General features: G+C 39.8%; 1 protein-coding gene across 2 annotated transcripts in view; it reads right to left on the minus strand.

Annotated features, from left to right (window-relative positions):
- Window positions 1-752: 752 nt before the first annotated feature.
- MARCHF6 (membrane associated ring-CH-type finger 6) overlaps window positions 753-21,702 on the minus strand; it is an 81,035-nt gene continuing 60,085 nt past the window's right edge. Inside the window, exons 21-26 of one of the 2 annotated variants that reach the window (XM_028122640.2) lie at window positions 18,971-19,152; window positions 17,158-17,292; window positions 11,103-11,192; window positions 8,730-8,862; window positions 7,539-7,674; window positions 753-4,715 (exon numbers count right to left, since the gene is read on the minus strand). In XM_028122640.2, coding sequence (XP_027978441.1) covers window positions 4,625-4,715; window positions 7,539-7,674; window positions 8,730-8,862; window positions 11,103-11,192; window positions 17,158-17,292; window positions 18,971-19,152 — 767 coding nt within the window. In that variant the 3' untranslated portion in view covers window positions 753-4,624. Of the gene's footprint in view, window positions 4,716-7,538; window positions 7,675-8,729; window positions 8,863-11,102; window positions 11,193-17,157; window positions 17,293-18,970; window positions 19,168-21,702 lie in introns of both variants that reach the window. The other variant, XM_028122639.2, reaches the window with a different exon arrangement.

The raw sequence follows: 21,702 nt of genomic DNA on the forward strand, positions 1-21,702 counted from the left end.
TCAACCTCACAGATTACAGATGCCCTGTGGTTCAAAGAGCATTTCTCCTACCACTGCTGCGTTGAAAATAAAAATGCACTTGATTAGGGCGCCTGGGTGGCTCAGTTGGTTAAGCAACTGCCTTCGGCTCAGGTTATGATCCCAGAGTCCTGGGATCGAGTCCCACATCAGGCTCCCTGCTCGGCGGGGAGTCTGCTTCTCCCTCTGACCCTCCCCCCTCTCGTGCTCTCTCTCTCTCTCAAATGAATAAATAAAATCTTAAAAAAAATGCACTTGATTAAAAAGAAATTTTAATAAAGTTTTGAACCTAGAAACAAAAGGATCTGTTCACATGGGGCTTCATGCAATTCTTTCCTTTTTCTGCTTTTTACAGTCAACTACATAAAATGGACTTGGTTTTACTCCATTCCAAGTACCCACTTAAAGAGAAAACCTGGTGAGGCTTTGGCATGTGGATCCTGTAAACAGGTGCGGAAGTGGGTAGCATCCTGCCTGCAGCTCAAGAAGAGGGCCTTCACTATTCCCAGTGATGCTGGTCTATTAGTATGGTGAGGGGGCAAAGGGGAAGGGATGTGTTCTCTGCAACTCTACTTTAGAACTTAGAACAGAAGAGAGGAACTATAATCACATGTAACTTCTTTTTCTATGTACTATATTAAAAAATACCTAGACCATCTATGCCGATTAATAACGCACATTTCTGTAATTCTGAGGCAATCTTACAACGAAAAAAAAAAACAAAAAAACTAGGCTACAACTAACATTCACTTTATTCAATTTTGTTCTCTTGACTTAGAAGGCAACAACCAACCACATAAAAAAGGGAGCATTTTAGAATATATACACATAAAATTGGTCTGGATATCTAAGGTGTTTGCTTTAATAGAAAATTGATGTCCCAAACAACTACATGTTCTATTTACCCTCTAAGACAGTCATTCCTAGGCCTTACAGTCATTACACATTTCCATTATGGTACTACTTTACTCTGACAGAACGAGGCACTCATACAAAACAGATGGGAATGAAAACAGATATACACTGTCCTAACTTTATTGTATTCATGCCAAACATATTGCTAGAGGTTTGAATGAAACCCTTACCTAAAGTGGTTGCTTTTAAAAATGACACAGGGCAGTAAGAGGGTGAGAAGGAAATGTGCCCCAAATTAATAAGGAGATACAGACAGCCCAACCGAGGGAGTTAGAGAATCTCCACACACGAGGTTTTGAATACTTTGGTGGCAAGACATTTTACTTTTGTCTCTTCTTGACGGGAACTGAGTAGGCAACATTCTAAAGGAGTCTTTTAAACATAATCATTTAATTTTACAATGTATAAAACTGGTCACAGTAAGTAGAGAGCTTAAAATACTCAATCCTGAAAGTGAGAATAAGTAGCTAACTTGTGAAGTTGAAAAATGTGCCAGTGTTCTTAAGACTGACGCTACAAGATGAACCATGAGAGACGATGGACTCTGAGAAACAAACTGAGGGTTCTAGAGGGGATGGGTTAGCCTGGTGATGGGTATTAAAGAGGGCACGTTCTGCGTGGAGCACTGGGTGTTATGCATAATGAATCATGGATCACTACATCAAAAACTAATGATGTAATGTATGGTGATGAACATAACAATAAAAAAATTTAAAGAAAAAAAGACTGGCGCTACATTCTCATGTGCATGTGCGCGCGTACACGCGCGTGTGTTGGGGGGGTGTAAACACAATACAATGGAGAAATGTCCACTACTTCTTTGTTTTAAAAAGTCATGAATTCAACCTAAATTCAAGAGTTACATTTTAATAACAGCATTTGCCAATACAGAAATGACATCTCTAAGACCAAATCATTTAAGAAAAAGTTATTCTCTATTACTTGAATAAGGGAAAGAAAAAAACACAAGAATCCACAGTAATAACAGCTATATTAGATGTTGAAATAAAAAATTACTTTTTGTTTACATCTGGAATTGAGATGTCCAATTTCCACTGTCTCTCCAGCAAACTAACAGGAAAAAAATCACCTAAAAACATGGAACTTTAAGGCTAGCTATACATAAACTTCACATTGGCATTTTCTTCAGTTTTCACAACTATTAGTATTTAGTAGTTTAAAAATCAAACATAATTTGCTAGTAAGGAACAACTGCACACTTCATACTATGACCATTTCATAACTAGTCATGTGAAACTAACGCCCAAATGTTGATTTGTCTTCAATTTATAAAGTTAAAAATAAAGCAAAAAGGTCTTTCCTAATTAACTTCCTTGAAGACATGTAAAATGAAGCAAAACTATGCTCTATTTTATAAAAAAAAAAAAATCTACAGGAAGAAGGGCAGCAATACTAGCACTTTCTGAACCAGAGGTTTCAAATGTTTATAAGACTATTGGTTAATAATAAAATCCTGATGCTACCCATGTAAATATTATGCCAGCAAATGCTTTCCTTAAGGAAGTATCATCTGATCGAAAAGAGGACAAAGCACAACTGAAAACCAAGAGGAAATCCTTAAGTACAACAAGATAAAGTTATCACCAGTGAAATGGAGGGCAACTTTTGGCCATTCATACACATTCATATATAAGTTTGGTTTTTTGTTTTTTTTTTACAAAATATCTGATAAGATTCATTTAAAATTCTGTAGAATAACAATTTTTAATCTTTTATGGTATCTGCCTAGAGCTCTTCCTGGTAAAACAGATAAATGTGTTCCAATGACTTTATATCAAGATCTACAAATTCTCTGAAAAATTAAAAAAGAAATTTAAATTAATATAATCAAGTTATGTGCCCAATTGATAATATTTTTCTCCCAAAGAGAACAATTTATATAGACACACACCACAACAGGTGGCATTACATTTCAAAATGCTTCTAATTTTTTATTAAAGTAGGACTAAATTTCTAAGTAAAGGTAGGGCTAGCAAAGACCTTATTTCAGATTACAAGAGAAAGGACTGCTACAAAGTGCCAAAAAGTGTAACACTGAACCCTAAGTCAAGCTTTTTTTTTTTGATACTGATGTTTTAAAATATATTTTTAAAGTAAAGTAATCACCACACTTTGGGAAAAATTGTTGAAATATAAAACATACCAGAAAATTGCTTTTTTGGTAGCTTATGTTTGGCTGACTTTAATATTTAAAAAAAAAATCTTCAGATTAGGCTCTATACATTTTAATACTATATGGAAACTCTTTAAGAGTTCCTGAAGACCTATGCTGTCCATTTTTCTCTGAGAACTTCTAGGTTATTATTCAAAAGCAAACACCACCCTTACAATATACCATTACCATTAAATACTTGGATCGTGTGCCCAAATGTTCTATTTCTCTAAACTCCTTACTTGAAGCTTTGGTTATAAGGGGAAACCAGATTTATTAAGTATTCTGTTTTCTGAGATTTTACAACACATTTCCAATGAAATACATTCTTCACTCCTATGTTAAAAGGCTAGCTCAAGCCAGCTTTCTTCTGGACAACTACAATCAAGTTGGTTTTATTTGTAGTTCAATTCTGTAAATAAAAAGCTCTGGAAACTTTGGGATTTACTCAGGGAAAACTAGGAAAAATGTACTCCCTAATCCTCACCCAACGGTGCACTAACCAGCAGGACCAGGTGTTCTAACCAGTCTTCTCTAATGCTGCTGGTTTAAGACCACAAACCACATCTACATTTAAGAAACATCTCAGTGTGTTATGATGCATTGTTGGTGATGTTATTTTATAAGACTTGTGATCCTGCATGACTTCTGGCCACTGCTGCCAAAAAGGAAAAGAAGACAGCTGTGTATGGGAAAAGAGGGGCTGGAGGGAACTAATGAAAATGTTCTAGTGGACTTGGTTTTCTCTAAACACAGACATGCCCCTAACAAGCACAAAAACCCAACCCCTAATGCTGATCACTAGGAATATTAAATTATCAAAATTAAAAATAATTTCCTCACCTAGCACAAGATACTATACAGTATTATAAACACAGACACGTGAAAAAAAATCAGGCAGTAGAAAATGTACAACAGCTTTGGTGTTATACAAAATAACTTCCAAAAACGATTGACAGTGAAGCACAGAGTTCATGTTCTCTTACCACAAACACTCCACTGCTGATTTCTACTTGTTTCCTTTCAAGTTCTTGGTGAGGTCTGAACAGCCAAGAAAGACAGAATGTACAGTTTACTTAATAAGAACTGCTAGGAACACCATGATACTTGCGCTCCAAAAGACGTCATTAAAAAGTCTTGCCTTTGCACTATGGCTCTGTGGCACGTTTCCTGTCAAGATCACAGCAGGTCCAAAATAAAGTGACAACTAGATTTAATAAATTAATATACATTTTGTTTAAAGATGTACAATGCACATTCTGTTTAATCCAAGGTTTTAGGGTATCCAGGAACTTCTATTTACACATGTACAGATCTCAGACAGCTACGATGTCGGAAGATGCAGGAAGGGCAGCAGAGCCTTGCACTGCTGCTCTCTGAATGCTGAGAACACAAGTCAAATACAGTTAACTTAAAAACAATGCTGAGAGATCACTGGGAAAAATCTCCAAAGAGAGAAGTCCACAAAAAAGGACACGTAAAGGCAAGGGGAAGGTCAAGGTAGTTGAGACAACCACTTTATTCTTGGGACGACTGTGGAGGTGGCGGAGATGTGCCTTGTTTGCCAGATTTCCGTTCATAATTCACGAGGCGTTGGCCCACAAGGTATCTAGGTTGTAAAAACAGGGTGGTTACTCTTATATGATCTTACATATTTAAACATTCTTCCTAAGAGCAGCCAGTGATACAGTTTTTAAATGCAAATCAGATCATTCCCACTTAAAACCCTTCAATGGTTAGATCGGTAGAAGGGAACTAGAGAATGAACACCTGGCAAAAGGCGCACAAGCAGGCACCTCACAGGGAGTTGTAGGCCGGTGGGAAAACAAGAGAACAGCAAATGTCGGAAGGTCTCAGATGCTGGGCAATGGAGCATAGGCTCTGGTCCGTATGTCAGGGGTTCTCATAAACTCACACACTTGGGAGGTAAGGCACAGTAAGCTCTTTCAGGGGATTTATCTGGTAAAGGTATTTTATAGAACAGCTTAGGAGATAGATCTGAAGAAAAAGAGACTACAATTATGGCCTTCAGAAAGCTAAGTAGGGAGGCAAGCAGACCGGAAAACCTCTAGCTCTAGAGAAAAGGAGAAATCAAAGGGCAAAGTTTTCAATGAGGTCAAAGGGAAGATGGCAGAGAGGTGAGCGAATGCGAGGGACAGAAGGCGGGCGGTTGTGGCCCAAGAACAGAGCACTGTGTGTTCCTAACTCACATGCTATGATGAGAGGGAGGAAAGGGCCAAGGGTGCAGGGCTGCAGAACTAGAAACAGAAGTGACCACACTGGAATGACAAGATGTCACATCCCCAGGACGACAGCAGTTACTGTGGAGAAGCAGTGGTGTGCCTCAGTAAATGGGGCGATTGGCCTGCAGGTTGACCCTCGAAGGACAGTGGCTGACCAAGCTGAGGATGGCAAAGAGCTCAAGGAGGCCGGGGTGACAGGTACCCATTTGGAGTCAGCACTGCAGACTAAGAAGTGGCCTTTAAGTCCTTAGCCACCTGTGCAAACAGGGGAGAGTGAAGCCAGCCCGTGACAGGGTGGCCCGGGAGCTGGGTCTTTGAGACCCAGTTTACTCATCAATAAAGTAAGAACAACAGTACCATGTCCCATGATCACTGTAAGAAACAGAAAGCATACAAAGGCCTGGCATGTGCTAACGACTCAGGGTAGAAACTTTCACCATTACATTTTCTACCTTGACTTTCACCTACCACTTTTCTGCCAAAAAATACTAGCCTAATGAGGTATTTTGGCAGTTTATGCCAAGTAGCTTAACATGTCACTTTTTAAAACATTTCACTAATCCTACAGTTTCTTCATCCATGATCCCACCGTTTAATACTTTCTGTCTTCCCAATTTCTTTTCTAAAAGTTAACTACTCCTTTCCACCACTGTTCCCCAGCCAACCAATGGATTTTTAAACTGTGAGGATTTTATAAGTGTTTTAAACAATAACAACTGAATTGACTCTCATGTAATACACACAGCTCTACCTGACATACACGTCATCACAAAACATACCAAGTCATGTCAAGGGGTTAGCATTATGGCAATGAAAAGGCAATAAAAAGCATAGAAAGAAATGGTGTCAGTTAACTTGCCCAGGACCAAAAAGTAACTCAGTGGCAGAAAAAGGAGACTCTGAACCCATCCCCCACTTTCCCTAATACCCCAGCACCCTCCCATGCCCTGGCCGGCCCCATGCACACCCCATGCTCAAATACTGCTAGAGAACAGGTAAACAACAGCACCCAAGATGTGGCCTCTGGGAAGCCTGCACTTCAACAGTTTTCTACACGAAGGAACAAATGGGGAGAGAGAAAAGAGTACACTGGGCTGCAGAAAGCGACAAATAAGAAAGGCCGGGTAGGGGGTGAGAAAGGACACCGGGAAAGCTGAGGAGGGGAGCAGGGTGGGGCACAAGCACTAAAGAAGAAAGCAGCAGAAGCCGAGGCCATGTCTCGTTTGCTTTCTGCCTGCAGAACTTACTCGTCATCCTAAACAAGCGAAGTGACACAAACTGACATTCATCACTGACATCCCCCCCTCTGTTCTTTCTTGGTGGACAGAATTTTATACTCTGACCGCCGAAGTGTACTTGTACTTTTACTGCCAGCAAATGCTTTGGAGAAGCCTTGAACAACCTGAATTTCATTCTTAAAAATATTACTCTTAAGAATCCTCAGAGTAAATAAGGTGACCGTATAATCTGCTGTCTAAACTGGGACACTCACAAATAAACGGGGGTATTGTTAACAAGGACACGAGATGGCACATGTACAGTGGGACTTTCCAGGCAAACCCGATGGAGAGTTATACACTCCCCTTCCCTGCTGGACACCACTAAACCAGAAGAGGACTCAGCTTTCTGTCAGAACACAGAAGGTCAGAGGGTGATTATCCCTGGAAGGTGTTTCCCTTGGCTGCTGTCAGTCTCTCACTGAGGTCAGGTCACAGGGTCCCCCAAACAGAGGCCCTACAATGCTACTGCAGGGGCCTCACAGCCTCCCTCAGCAATGGTCAGAGTAACCCAGTGGTCCCCCGGCTACAGGCAGGGCTGAGGCAGGCTGAGTCCTCATGCAGCCTTCTTATTTTTATCCAAAACTATTTAATATATTGTCAGACCAAAACATTTGCAAACAGACTAAAAACTATTTGGAATAGGCATTAAAAAGTCTTCCTCCCCCTTCCTAGTTTCTCCCAGTCTTTTCATCTCCCTAAATGATAACTCTGTATTCCCAGTTGCTTGACCCAACTGAATCCTTGATAATGCCTTTTTCACACTCAACATCCAATCTGTTAGCGAATCCTGTTAGTTCTACCTCAGAATATGTCCAGAATCTGAGCACTCTTCCCACTGATGACTTATATTAGAAAGAAAAATTTAAAAATGAGACATCTTAAGCTAGATGAATGGAAGTCTAGACTTACTTGTCATTTTTAATGTGTTCATAAAGGCGCTTGAACTGGCGGACCTGGAAGGACAAGATCCCCATCAATACCACAACCATCAGTAAAAATGGATAAATTCGCCGGTGGACCAAGTTTTGCATTTCCGCAGTAACACCTGTAAAACCAAAAAAGAAAAACTCTTAAGTGTATGTGGAAGGACAGGGAAATGAAAATATGTTCTTCCCCTAGGAAGAAGGGACTGGTGGGGCTCAATTAAAACTGAAACTCGTTGTGTGAAATGGAACGAGGCCTGGAGTGAGGGCAGAACACAGCGGTCCCAGAGAGAGGAGCCTCGTGAACCATGACAAGGGGCGGGACCGTGCTTTCAGGGCCACGCAGGAACCAACCAACGAGAGGATGTTCACTAACGAGGAACAGTGAGAGTCATTCAAAAGAAAGGTCATTGTGGAGAGTGAATTAGTGGCGGAGGCTTCAAATTAGAGAAACCAGATAGGAGGCCACCGCAGTTACGGTGAGAGCCATGGGGAAAGGTGCCGGATTAGAGAATGGGTTCAGGAGGCTAGGTCAGCGGGACTTGGGGACCATTTGAGTAGGAAAGGCAGAGAGACTCAGGTGACACAGATGACCTATAAGGTTTCTGACTCATGCAGCCTGCTGGATGATAACACAAGTCAGTGAGAGAGGGAACTCAGAAGAAAAGATCTGGAGGGGAAAACTTTGTGCTTATCATTCTGAATATATGCTGGGTTTAAGGTCCTGTGAGGACTCTTCAGCACACAATTGATAATATCTAGTTGATGAAGCATCACTAAATACCAGCCCCTCTTTGCTTTTCCTTTTATGGTAAAGAACGTTTTGAAAATTAAATATAACAACATTTTTCCTTGATTTTACAAGTATGGGATCACAGCACTTCTAGTCAGGAGACAATCTGAAGGAAATCTGTTCCTATTTTGGGGACAGTGTAAATGTTAATACTTTTTCACCTGCCTAGAGAAAAAAACTATACCGAAGAGCTTTAGGATTCTCCAAATCTTGCCCTAAGTTGTCAAGTCTAAGAAAAATAGTCTTCTGAAATCACTGTTTTAGCCAAATTTATATTTACAACTTAATCACATGGAGCCAGACGGCCTATGATACTGGAAGTGACATTAATATAGCAGTGCTCATGAAGGTCCTCTCTTCAGCTCCCCAGCCAGCATCACCCACCTAGTAAAGGAACCACGCCGGACGCTATGACGTAAGGTACACACAGGGAAAGCAAGAGCACAGAGATCACTGGCGCCGCCAGTTTACGAATGATATAGTGAAGGTCAATGTTCCGGATGCCATTTGCATAAACCTGAAACATGAGGGAGAAAATTAGAACAAGGGTACACGACAAATCCCTCCAATTAACAGAGCAATCTCTACTGAATCCAAGCCACAGGGAGTTACATTTATTGGTTATTTTTTATTGGTTATTTTTCCCAAAGTCAAGACAAATTTTGCACACCAATGTAAGTATGGTGCTCACAAGTTTTTACAGAAATGCATTCACTTCCTTACACTTTGTAGTTAACTCTGCTGAGGGATAAAATAAGACACCAATCTAGAATCCTAACTACACCAGCCTTGCACCATACAATGCCAGACACACCCAATAATGTTAGATGAAGACCACACAACCTGAAACAACTGCACACACATCTTGTGTGAGTGATCTGTATTATTACTCAAGATCGCATTCATTCTATCTGAATATAAGAAAACATTATTAACAGGAAACATGTTTCTGAAAAGCCTGTATAAATGAAATTTTGACAAATCAAAGATATTTTATATAAAAATTTAATATGAAAGAATTCTACAGTGAATTTTTTTTTTACTTCAAGAATTTCTACAGTATTTTCATCTTATCCAGAAAGTTCTAATGAATAGCACTTCAGGGGAAAGAACGAATGGAAGTGGGAAAACTTTGGGAATAACGAAAAATAAAGATGGTGTGCAGAGGGGGACAGAACAGAAGAACGCTGTTCCTGTTTTCTCCCCAGCCCTTGAACTTCTGGCCCCAGCAGAGTACCCTGCAACTCAACCCAATCCCTCAGGAATGGGCCAGAGCATTCAGATGTGCATCACAATAGGCTTAACCCTCCAAAGGCATGCTTCCAATCCAAAGAAACCTATTTAACCCCAATGCATTTAAATCAATGCAACAAGGCACCCCAGTGTTTCTCAAACCTTTTACTCAAACTTACACATATGTAGGAGAAAAGAAGGCATCAGAGAGCAAAATATTACAAAGATCAACAACGTTTCACAGCCTCCAACTGTGATTAAACCCTTATTCTTCACACTCCTTTGCAAGGGCCAGAGTCTCACCTGGAGACTCCACAGTGGAGAGATGCATGCGAACATACAGGAACTCCCTGGCTCTCCCTACCTCCAGAAATCTCTGGGTTCAGGAATTTTTTTTGACAATGTTCTTGTGCATACTGAGCTGAGAACTACTGTCTTTATTTCCTATACATCAAAAGATGTACCTTTACTGCTACAGAACTGTAACACCTAATTTGTTTGGCACTAACCTAAGGATAGGAGTGTTGCCCACAAGTACATTTTCTAGACAATTAAAATTTAAAGAAGTATGTACCAAAATCTGTTATGTTAGTTATTTTAGATAGAAATCTTCCTGAAATTATTGTTAATTCCCAGCCTATTATCAGAGTACAGAAACACAATCTACTTTTTTCAAGGTTATCACCACAATTCAAGTTATCTGACAGTTCCAACAATACAATAATAGTCTTAGGTGCTATGCAGCTAGAATATTCCTAAACAGCTTTGCTTTTTCTTAAGATATGTGTTTTTAGTTTTTATTTTTACTATTTTTTAAGGCTCTGGGATATATATAGTTTTAAGTTTTTATTTTAATTATAGTTAATAACATACAGTGTTTTATTAGTTTCAGGTGTACAGTTTCAGCTTTTACTTTATCAATCTATTTTTTTCTGCCCTTTATTTTTAAAAAGATTTATTTATTTGAGAGACAGAGAGAGAGGGTGTGTGCACAAGCAAGAGGGGCAGAGAGGGAGACAGAATCTCAAGCAGACTCTGCATTGAGCACGGAGGTGGACACAGGGCTTGATGTCACGACCCTGAGATCATGACCTGAGACAAAACCAAGAGCTGGATGCTCAACCAACTGGGCCACCCAGGTGTGCCTGCCCTTTATTTACTGTCTTGAACAGTAACCGCTTTACGCTACTACAGATTTAGAAAACTGAATACCAAGCCTACATCAGAACTCCTGCCCTGAAAAAAAATCATATATGCTAATTTTTGCCTTTACTTTAGACAGGGTTTTAGGTACTTTAAGCCACTGGTTAAACTTCAGATAAGGGAAGTTTTAAAAAGAGTGGTTGATGAAAACTCATGGGTGATAAACAGTGAACTGTCTTCTTAAAAAAAAAAAAGTTATATATGCTTATTAGAGAAAATGTGTAGAAAACTCAGAAAGGTGGAAAAACGAAACGTAAGCACCCCAGTGGCCAAGCACAACCCTGCCACTCACAGTCTCTCCTGAAAGCTGACTCTGCTCACCTGCTCAATTACTGTTTTCAACCACCACTGAGGACCCATCAGTGTTATAGCTGCAATGATTTTGGCGTGCAGGACTCCAAGTGCCCAGTCCTAGGGAAATAAAACCATTTAAGATTTATTTATTTGAGAGCGAGCGAGCAGGGGGAAGGAGACAAGTAGGGAGCCTGATACTACGTGGGGCTCGATCCCAGAACCCTGAGATCGTGACCTGAGCTGAAATCAAGAGTAGGACGCTTAACTGACAAAGCCACCCAGGCGCCCAGGGAAGTAAAAACCATTTAACAGACTTTCATTTTCAGCAATAAACCCAGCATAGAGGCTATATAATTTTCTTGCATATTTCATTTCAAAACAGAAGTTCTACAGGATTAGTAACAATTTTACAGAAGACTAACAAACACTAGAAAATCCAGGGAAATTGCCCACCCTCCCCCACCCCTCCACCCCCCACCAGAGCTCAATTTCAAGGTTTCTAACAAAACAAATTCTAGTATATTTCAGAAACCTATGGTAGTTTTCCAAGAGAATTAGGAAATAAATAAAACAGTGCCATGATTTTATTTCATCAAACCACCTTAGGCTGCCGTGTTCATTTTAGCCAAGCTAATTATGTCAAAATAAGCCTGTGGAGCCATGTTTGGCCTAAAGAAACTATCCCAAAGGCTCACAGAGAGCTTCTAGCTCTAGTACTGCTGAACTGTTATTAGAACCTCCAGGGCCACACCAGGCTCCCCGCTGTGCCTCTGGCCTGCCCATGCCAGTGTTCCACCCGTGCTTCACCAGGCAGCCGGAGTCACTGCCAACCCCACCACCCCACCACGTGACGACTTAAAAGCCAAAATCAGACCACATAAGGGTAATTCCCTGCTTACAACCCCACAGTCCTCAGCATGGCACACAACACCCTTCATAGCCTGGTGTCTGGTTTTGTTTTTTATGTATTATTTATTTTTAAAAAAGATTTTATGTATTTATTTAACAGAGAGCAAGAAAGAGAGAGCGCGCACACGTGAACACAAGTAGGGGAAGCAGCAGCAGAGGCAGAGGGAGAAGCAGGCTCCCCGCCGAGCAGGGAGCCCGACGTGGGGCTCAATCCCAGGACCCTGGGATCATGACCTGAGCCGAAGGCAGATGCTTAACGACTGAGCCACCCAGGCGCCCCTTAATGTATTTTTTTAAAAGGTTAACATAGAACATTCAGATCTATTCTTACATAAAACCAAAACTTTTCGCAGAGAAGGCTGGAGTCCTCTGTGACTACCAGCCCAAACCCTGATTCGTCCCCGGCAATGACCACTACTAACACTGGTATGTGCCCTCCACATTTTTTCCCCTATGCATTTACATGGATCTACGCATTTTCATCCCACAGAAGAGATGTATCATTTTTATATGGATTTTGTTCATACTGTTTTTCCTTTTCATTGTCCACCATCTTCAGGCTAATGTTCTGATTTACTGATTTGGTTAGTCAGTATTCTGAGAGTTTTCTTTAAATGGAGCCAAAGGTTGACGTATGCTCTGAATTCTTGCACATCCTAAAAATGGCTCTTCACTCTGACAAATAGCTCAATGACATTTCGCCAGGATATAGGAAGCTTAGTTTTTCTCCCTTTTCTCTCAATGGCCTGTAGATGCTCTTCTGCTATATGGCTTGTGGTGCTACAGAAAAAAGTCCACTACCAGTATGATTTTCTTTTTTGAAGTTTGACTTCTTTACCTTTAGAATTCAGAAATCTTACCAAGATATGCTCAAATGTGTTTTTCTTATCAGTTTCATCTCAATGTCCACTTCACCAAATCTGATGAGTCCTTTAATATACAGAATCAGGATTTGCTTCAATTCAGTCAAATTTTTCTATTTCATTCCATGTTGCCTCATTTCTGCACTCTGGATCTCTTATTAGGGGATGTTAAATCCCCTTCAACTTCCTACTTGTTCAGTTTTGCTCTGTGCTTGGCAGTGGTCTTCCAGGAGCCCAATCTTAACTTCAATGGTGACTACCCACATCTTTAATTCATCTACTGAATGTCTGAGATCCATGCAATTCAGCATCACAGTTTCACTTTGTTTTATTGCCATTGTGTACGCATACACACAGACTCCCCTTGATCTCCTGTGTTTTTATTCTTCTGTTTGGATGCTCACGGCTTGGTGAGCAAGCAGTTCCATGTCACAGGGCATGTGTTCTGATTGCTCTGCCTGACCTGTTTTTCTGTTGTTGCTGTGCACTCCCTTAGATAAAGCATTTTGGTATTTTTCTCTGCAGGTTCGATGAGGCTCAGGTCTATAACCTAAAGGGCTACAAAAGGACATTTTAGCCCTTTAGACCTTTGGGAGAGCAAGTGCCAGTCTCCTACAGAGAACATGGCAAAAGCCTCCCCGCTGCTTCTGTATGGTCCCAGGCTCCCAGGCATTTGACCCACAAATTCAGCTTTCTTCTGGCCTTTGGGAGTCTAGAAGGCACCCAGGTGAGGTTCATGTTCACCTGAGGAAGTCCACAGACTGCTCAGGTTCAAGCTCTTCAAAGATCCACTGATATATCCAGACCTTTCCCACAGGATAGGACACAGAATACTAGTTCCTCTGCTAGAATTCCAAGGGTCTAATCTCCCATAAATCTCTAGCTGTTTGACACAGGGAAGGCAAGTAGCTTAGAGTCAGGAATGAGACAAAGCAAACTGTTCTGTCAAATGTTAGAGTTTTATCCAGAATTTTTAAAGATACCATGCTGCATATATCCATCTACAACCTGTACTTTTTCTTCTACTTAAAAACATGTCTGAGGGCGCCTGGGTGGCTAGTCGGTTAAGCGGCTGCCTTCAGCTCAGGTCATGATCCCAGGGCCCCAGGATCGAGTCCCGCATCAGGCTCCCTGCTCCGCGGGGAGCCTGCTTCTCCCTCTCCCTGCTTCTCTGCCTGCTTGTGTTCTCTGTCTCTCTGTCAAATAAAAACAAACAAAAAAAAACATGTCTGAGAGCTATCTATAGCAAAACATACAGTTCTACTTCACTCTTTTTAACTGCTGCACTAAGTGTCAAAGTAAAAATAGATCACATTTCTTTAGTCATTCTCTGCTGATGGACATCTGGGTTGCTTATAATTTTGACATTATAAAAAAATGACAGTGGAAACAGCCTCGGTTGTACTTCCTGCCCACATGTAAATGTTTCTTTGCAGCAGATCTGGAAAAGTGAAACTGCTAGGTCATAAATACAAATATTCTTAAAACTGGATAGTTTCCAGTTACTCTGCAAAATGACAATGTTGGGTACTGTCAAGACCACAAAGGACACACATGTAATCGTGCAAGCTGCATTTACTGCTCACTACAGTGAGGAAGAACACACAGTATGCAGAAGCTGGGGTGCTCATTAAGAATGTTAGAAAAGCTTATTTATGGTATTTCGGTTTGTTTGAGGTGCTAGGAGAGAATTTAAGGAAGCAGGGCCTTGCTCTATGTCAAATCCTTTAGAAAGTGAGGTAATCTATATTGGGTCTCTTACTAAATTCTATCCAGAAGCAGGGACTAACTGAGACTAAAACTGTAATAGCCAATGATGTTAGCTGGGAATGGGGGGTTGTCTTCTCATTTTTGCAGTTTGGACATGCTCATGTTTTGCCTGTGTTCAGACAACATGATTATGAGAGGGTCTTGCTTTTGTCTGGCTCCATCACAGTCACATCGCACAAGAGTGGTCTTGTGCGATGCTGATGTTCTGTGAAATTGTTTCTGCCAGACAGGAGAACACCAAGGCATAGCTGATGATGCTAGGCCGGCTCCTGGATACCAGGGGCTACTTGCTCTTTTTCGGTGCTGCACACTGCCTAACATCAAGACACAAATAGTACCTATTTGCTGCATTTGCAGTGATTACCAGGTTAAGGCAGCATCTGCCTGACCTCCTTCCATAGTAAAGTTGAGTGTTTTCCTTTGGGATATCAAGTAATCTGTAAGAGGACACTTTGCAACCATTCAAATAACTACTTCTGCATTGTAGCGGTGTGAAACACGCCTGCAAATTCCTCTCCCATTAAGTGGTTGGGGTCTATAGCCCCTTACCTTGAATCTGGGCCAACCATTGTGCCTTGCTGGTATCCAATAGAATGTAGTGAAAAGCAATACTGTGGGAATTCTGAAATGAGGCCATAAAAGGTGGCACAGCTCCTACCTTGTTTGTTGGGGCACTCATTTCTCTCAAGTGCAGTGTAAGAAGCCCAACTACCTTGATGCTACCAAGCTGTGAGGAAGCCCAGGTACATCCAGGAGCTCCAGCCAACAGCCCAGTTGGGGTGAAACCAATAACCAATGTCAATCCTCACAGGTGAGTGATGACGCTTCCAAAGGATTCCTGCCACAGCTCTCAAATCACACTCAGCTACTGAGTCTTCCCAGCTGAGGCCCCAGGTAACATGGAGCCTCAGAGGTAACAGAGACAAGTCAATATGGCCTGTCTTATTTTCTAGCCCACAGACTCTCTGGACACAATAAATGGTTGTTTTAAGCCACACAGTTGTGACGTAACTTGCTAGGCAGCAATAGTAACTGGAGACCCATCGACCTTCACCTGATGGGTTCCGTATCCACTGACAATCCTTGCTGGAATCATTTATTTTGTTAACTATTGCAAAATAGTGATTTTCTAAATCTGTTAATTCCTCTACATTTGTTAGCTAGCATTATTCTGTAAAAAACAGCCTTCCTTCAATCCCAGATGCTATCTGACTATACTGCGATAGAGCTCTTACACAAAGACATCACATGTGCTTACTTCCCTCTCTCTCCCTTTCCTCTCCGAGTCTGATCCAGAGCACACTGGATTTGAGGCCGTCCCAGACATATGCTCTGTCTCACTGCGAGGTCTGCCCCTCCTCCCTCGAGTGTCGTTTCCCTTTCTTACCCACTCCTCTACACTCTACTGGGTTGTCCTAGACATTGTCCCCTACAGAAAACCAAATCCCAACTCCCAAAAACCAGGGTAAATACCTCTCCCACATGATGCTACAGCAACCTATGCTTGCCCCAGTCACAGAGCAGCCTACCTGTTACCTGTCTGTCTGGCCCACCTGCCTGTAAGGTGCACAAGAAGTTCCTGCATTGGCCTCATTTCCATCTGAGTGAGTTATACAATACAGGGTTTTAGCACTAATGTAAATATGTGCTGTTAAATGAAGTTTTTGTGGAGGCTCTTCATCTGGAAAGTAGAGGAAGGGAAATCCCACGTAATTTCATTTCCAGTAAATCCACTGTCATATACAAGAGGAAACAGAAACAAGGCTGAGAAGCCTTTGAATGACTGAAGTCAGTGCCTAGCTCTTTCCCCTAGGATCTCTTAAGAATTTGAAGTCTATGATGCTAATTTCTGGCTCTAAATACTATAGAAAAGTTTCCCTACTAGCTTTAAGATCTTTGTTGTGACCTATATAGGTTCGTCACAATGCTTTTTTTTTCTTTATTTGACAGAGAGAGAGAGAGAGAGAGCACAAGCAGGGGGAGTGGCAGGCAGAGGCAGAGGGAGAAGCAGGCTCCCCGCAGAGGAGGGGGAGCCCGACACGGGACTCGATCCCAGGACCCTGGGATCACGACCTGAGCCGAAGGCAGTCGCCTAACCAACTGAGCCACCCAGGAGCCCAGAATGCTTTTTTTAATAAGCCTGTGACTCTGTGGGAAAACATGCTGTAATTATTTTTAAAATGTAAGTTACTGCTTAAAGTCTCAAACCTAAAAGCAGCAAGATATATCACCTTAACTAAAAAGTGGAAAGATCAATGCATGTTAGTTTTTATCTTTAAATATCAGGTGAAGCCTAAATGAATAGTGACATTTCAACCTATAAAGACCTTTTAAAGGAATTATATGACCTGCATATACTGAAGGCAAAAGATTAAAATGCATTATTTAATCGATTTTGTAAGGGTTCCTACAACATAAAAAAATAAGGAGTCTTTCTAAACAAACCACCTGTAATCATTAAAAAAAAAAAAAAAAAAATCAAGGATTTTTCTGATTCCAGGTCCACAAAGAAAAATCATGAGCAAAATTCAGGCACTTACCTGCCATGGGTAAAAAAGAGGAGTCTGATCCAAGGGAACCCTCAGGGGAGCAACAATAACCAGTTCAAACAGGAGCCCCAGCAAGAGCGGGACAACTCCCGCCAACAGCACGGCAACTATCAAAGTCTTCATGATCTATTAGGAAATGAGGCCAGGTCACTAGAGAGTCTTTCTGATTTTCAGCTAAACTCTTTATTCCATTTGGAAATTATTTTTCTTCTTTAACCTGATGCCTAACAGAATATATTATTACCTCACATACATTTTATGTTACACCATTAAATGAAATTTGAATGTGTGTGTATACAAGTTTAAGCTATAACAGAAGCATGAAATTATTATGCATTTTTGCTATAACATTCTAAAAAATTCATTTTATTACATATATTAATCAGGTGGCTGTGCTGTTTTTCTCAATCTCATTCTCAGAAGTAGGCTTCTGTTTGTCCAAGAAAAGCTATTGATTATCCCAAGCTCCTATTCCAATGGCGGCCAACTCACAGGCTGACCTGTGACCCCTGAGGTGGACTGGTATAGGGAGAAGGGCTCTGCATAACCCCAGTGAAGGTAATTAATCAATTTGATCAAACTGGCTCCCTTCAGAACACTCTATGGTCCAACAAAACTCACTATGATGACAGAAATGTCCTGTATCTGTGTTGCCAATATGGTAGCCATTAGCCACATGGCTAGAGCCACAGCTCTAGAATTTGAACAAAGCAACACAAAATGAAAATAAAGTAAAAAAAAAAGAGAGACCATGAAAGCATCACTACAGAATCCTGATGGAGAAAGGAGTCTTTAGAGTGGCTCTGATGTCTGAGGACCTCCCTTTATCTTAAGGTAGCCTCAATGAGTACGTCTGCTGTTTCAACAAGAGACTAATACGATGTGGGTGAAAATGCAGTATTTGCTTTTTTAAATGGCATACTAAAGATAAAGAAGAGTATCAAATGAAAACCGGTATTAGCTGGTTTCTGTATTTTAAATACAGTTATGTCTCATTATCTTGTGGAATTAAATAGCAATTAAAGCCCTCTGTTCATAATATAAAATAAATCTCATGTTTTTCTTTCAACACTAATATCAACTTTCAGTGAAATGAAAATCTAAATTCAGATACAAAACTAGGATTATACAAAAGAAGAGGCATAAGTAATGACCTTAAACCTATTTACCAGTCATAGCCAACATCACAATCAATAAATCACGACACCTGGACAATCACCTTACACTGCCATTTTTTTCCCCACCTTTGTGCAACTAAGTACTTTACTGAGTAATAATTTCCATTACTTACTACACTTTCACATTAGCCAAGACATTCTTGAATTAGCAACAGAATGTGTAATTAAAGGAATCCCATTTATATGAAAAACATATAAAACTTAATCCTGAAGTCAAGATTTTACATATTCAAATAGATCAAAAAACCAAATTTTAGAAAAAATATCTTAAAGGAAATTTCCACTTAAACTGATTTTAAATTCTACAGAATATCATATTCCTTAAAAATTTCCAAAACAACTTTTCTAATTGCATTACTTACTTAAGGGCCTAACTGGATCACTTAATAGCATGATTTTATTTTTGACCCTTGAATACATCTGACACACCTGACCATGGTTCTCAGAATGAACCAGAAAGCTACTACTGTCTTAAAGGAATAGTCCTTCTAATTAAAAAAAAAAATCAATTCTCTTGACACTATCAGCATAATGAAGAAATGAAAGTGAAGATTTAAAGAAACGACTGAAAAAAAATATCCACTACTCCTGTCATATAAGATCAGTTCTTTATTAGAAAAACCTACCATGAGGGACCACTCCTTAACCTTCTGGAAGATCACTCTCCGTCCCTGTGGCATCCATGCCACGAGCACCGTCACTGCCCTTATGGTTAGCCAGCAAACATAGAGACCACAAGCAGCTGTGTAGAGCTCATGAATTTTGGCAGTCCCCGTCCAAAATGACATTAACCAACGACCAGCAAATACTGAAAACAGAAAGGCTGATAAATGAGATATATGGCTATCTATGTAAAAAGAACTATAATCCTGATGTTCTGCTAGTATTTTCAATTATTTCAATCATTTTAAGTGATTAGTAAAAAGACATCACATTTGGATAGAACAATATATTCATTAAAAACAAACAACAACAAAAACCCCCACAAACTCTAAAGAATGCAATTATTTAAGACACAACCAAAGCACAGGAAGTCACTGAGGACAAGCTCTCCTGTGACATCTACCCTGACTGGCATGCCGATTACCTTTTCTTTCAGAAATGAAAAAGATTAAGGAGGTTGTTCTTGTTGTTTTTATCACCAAATAAAATCATTATACACATAATGTGACAAAAGCGGGGAATTTATTTATTATTTATGCTGTCAATACTTTCATCATTTAGGAACATTACAAATAATTTAGATTAACTTCCAATTAACTCATTCATCAAGACAGAAAACTAAGTGTATTTTAATAAGTGAGCATAATAACATTTTGAAGCACAATAATCAAAGAACATATTAATTTACTTAGGAAAAAAGTAAGATCCAAATATGCCAAAACTTAAACAGATTTGAGAAGTGTCTAAAGAACTGCCTCAGATAAAGAGTGATTACAAACAAATTCTACCATGTACCAATAAAAATCTACATCAGGCAAGATGATTTATAAAGTAACTTTCTTCACATGGTTACTCCTCAATAAGGCTAGAGAGAACAGCAAGGTCCAAATGTCTTGTATATTTTTCTATGGATTGATTTCCTCTTAATACAGTACTATTTATTATTTTCAAATACCTAAAAGGAGCTAATGGCTGTGCTGAGCATTTTCCATGTGTTATATAACCAATCCTCCCCAAATCCCCCAAGTAGCGACTATATCTCCATTCTGAAGATTAAGAAACCAAAGCTCAGGAACAGAACCTTGCCCAACCAAGGTCAAGTGCAGGTGGAGGCTGAATTTGAACTCATGCCTATGTGACAAAGCTCATACTCTTGGACCAATGAACCACACTGCCTCCAATTAAATTAAACCAGCTCATCAACAGTTAAGTCTTAAAAGCCGCAATGCTTGTAAGACTTCTTTGCAACCTCACAAAATGGTTTGGGTGTGAAGACAAGTTCTTTTTAAAGACAAATGTTGGGTTCTAGAGAGGAGGAGGGTGGGGGGATGGGTTAGCCTGGTGATGGGTATTCAAGGGGGCACGTTCTGCATGGAGCACTGGGTGTTATGCACAAACAATGAATCATGGAACACTACATCAAAAACTAATGATGTAATATATGGTGATTAACATAACAATAAAAAAGACAAATGTTATGGGAAATAAACACATAGATAGATATAATTTCACATACTTCTAATCAAGTGTTTTTGAGAGGGCAGGGTTAAGTTTTTAATTTGTAGTAAATTATCATCAGAAAGTAAACCATGGAGGGAAACAGCCTCCTTCGCCACCTTAAATGCATACTATGACACCAAGCATTTCTAGGATTAAACATAACTATGTTCTTCCCATTAGATGGTGAGATTGGGTTAACAGGGAAATATTCAGTTAACAATATTTAATGAAATTAAAGTACTTTGACTGCCAAATTCAGGTACTAAACTACATTTCAAGTTTTTCTTAATATTTTTGATAAAAACATGAAAATGGAACATAAAAACCACAAATGTAAAACAGTCCAAAATTCAAAAACTTAAGTTTTCTCAGCAATATGTTTACTACACTGCACCCAACCGTTAATCACACTTTGTCATTTTAACAACTGTGATTATGAGTAGTGAGGATTTAGCAAGCACAGTTCTAAAGGTCAAAGTCATTATTCAGAAACATGCATAAAATTTTTTACCACCACTTGACGTTAAGTCCACTATTCCTACAGATTAGAGAATATTCTCATTATTTTTAGAAACCTCACTTGAAATTATATTTTCTACTTGCTCCTTCCTGACCTTACTAGCCCTCATGGAAAAACTCAAGTATTTAATACAAATTTGATTTATAAAATTACAGAGGTAGTGCTATAATCAAGATACTAACTCAATATACATTTATGTGCTTGTAAGAGATGAAAACTATCTTCCACTTAATGATTACTTAAGCAGCTAACATGTATCAGTATGGTTTAGAATTTTCTGGCTTACTATACACACTAACTGGGAGGGTGGGGGCAGCAAGCTCTTCCTGAGACTTTGTCACTGGCTTTGGACTCGACCCCATTTACCTCTGACCTGTGCAGAACATGACAAACTATTATATTCATCCACAGTGTCTTACTTGTTAGATAAGGAGATGGTGTCTAGCCAAAATTTAAAGATTAATATTTTTAAATACCAGATGATAAAGGGAAACGTCTGACTTATTAAGTGTGTAGTAACACCATACAGTGGACTGGAAAGATACAGTGAGGGCAAACATAATTAACATCAAAAGACTGGCTTGAAAAAATTATTTAAGCCACAGATAACTTTTTGAAAACCCATTCTATAAAGAGACTATCTCCAAGAAAACTGAGCGACCACATATACTTTAC

This window comes from Eumetopias jubatus, unplaced genomic scaffold (assembly GCF_037043125.1).
Source record: "Eumetopias jubatus isolate StellerSeaLion01/CBP00866 unplaced genomic scaffold, mEumJub1_p1.0 scaffold_5, whole genome shotgun sequence".
NCBI lineage: Eukaryota > Metazoa > Chordata > Mammalia > Carnivora > Otariidae > Eumetopias > Eumetopias jubatus.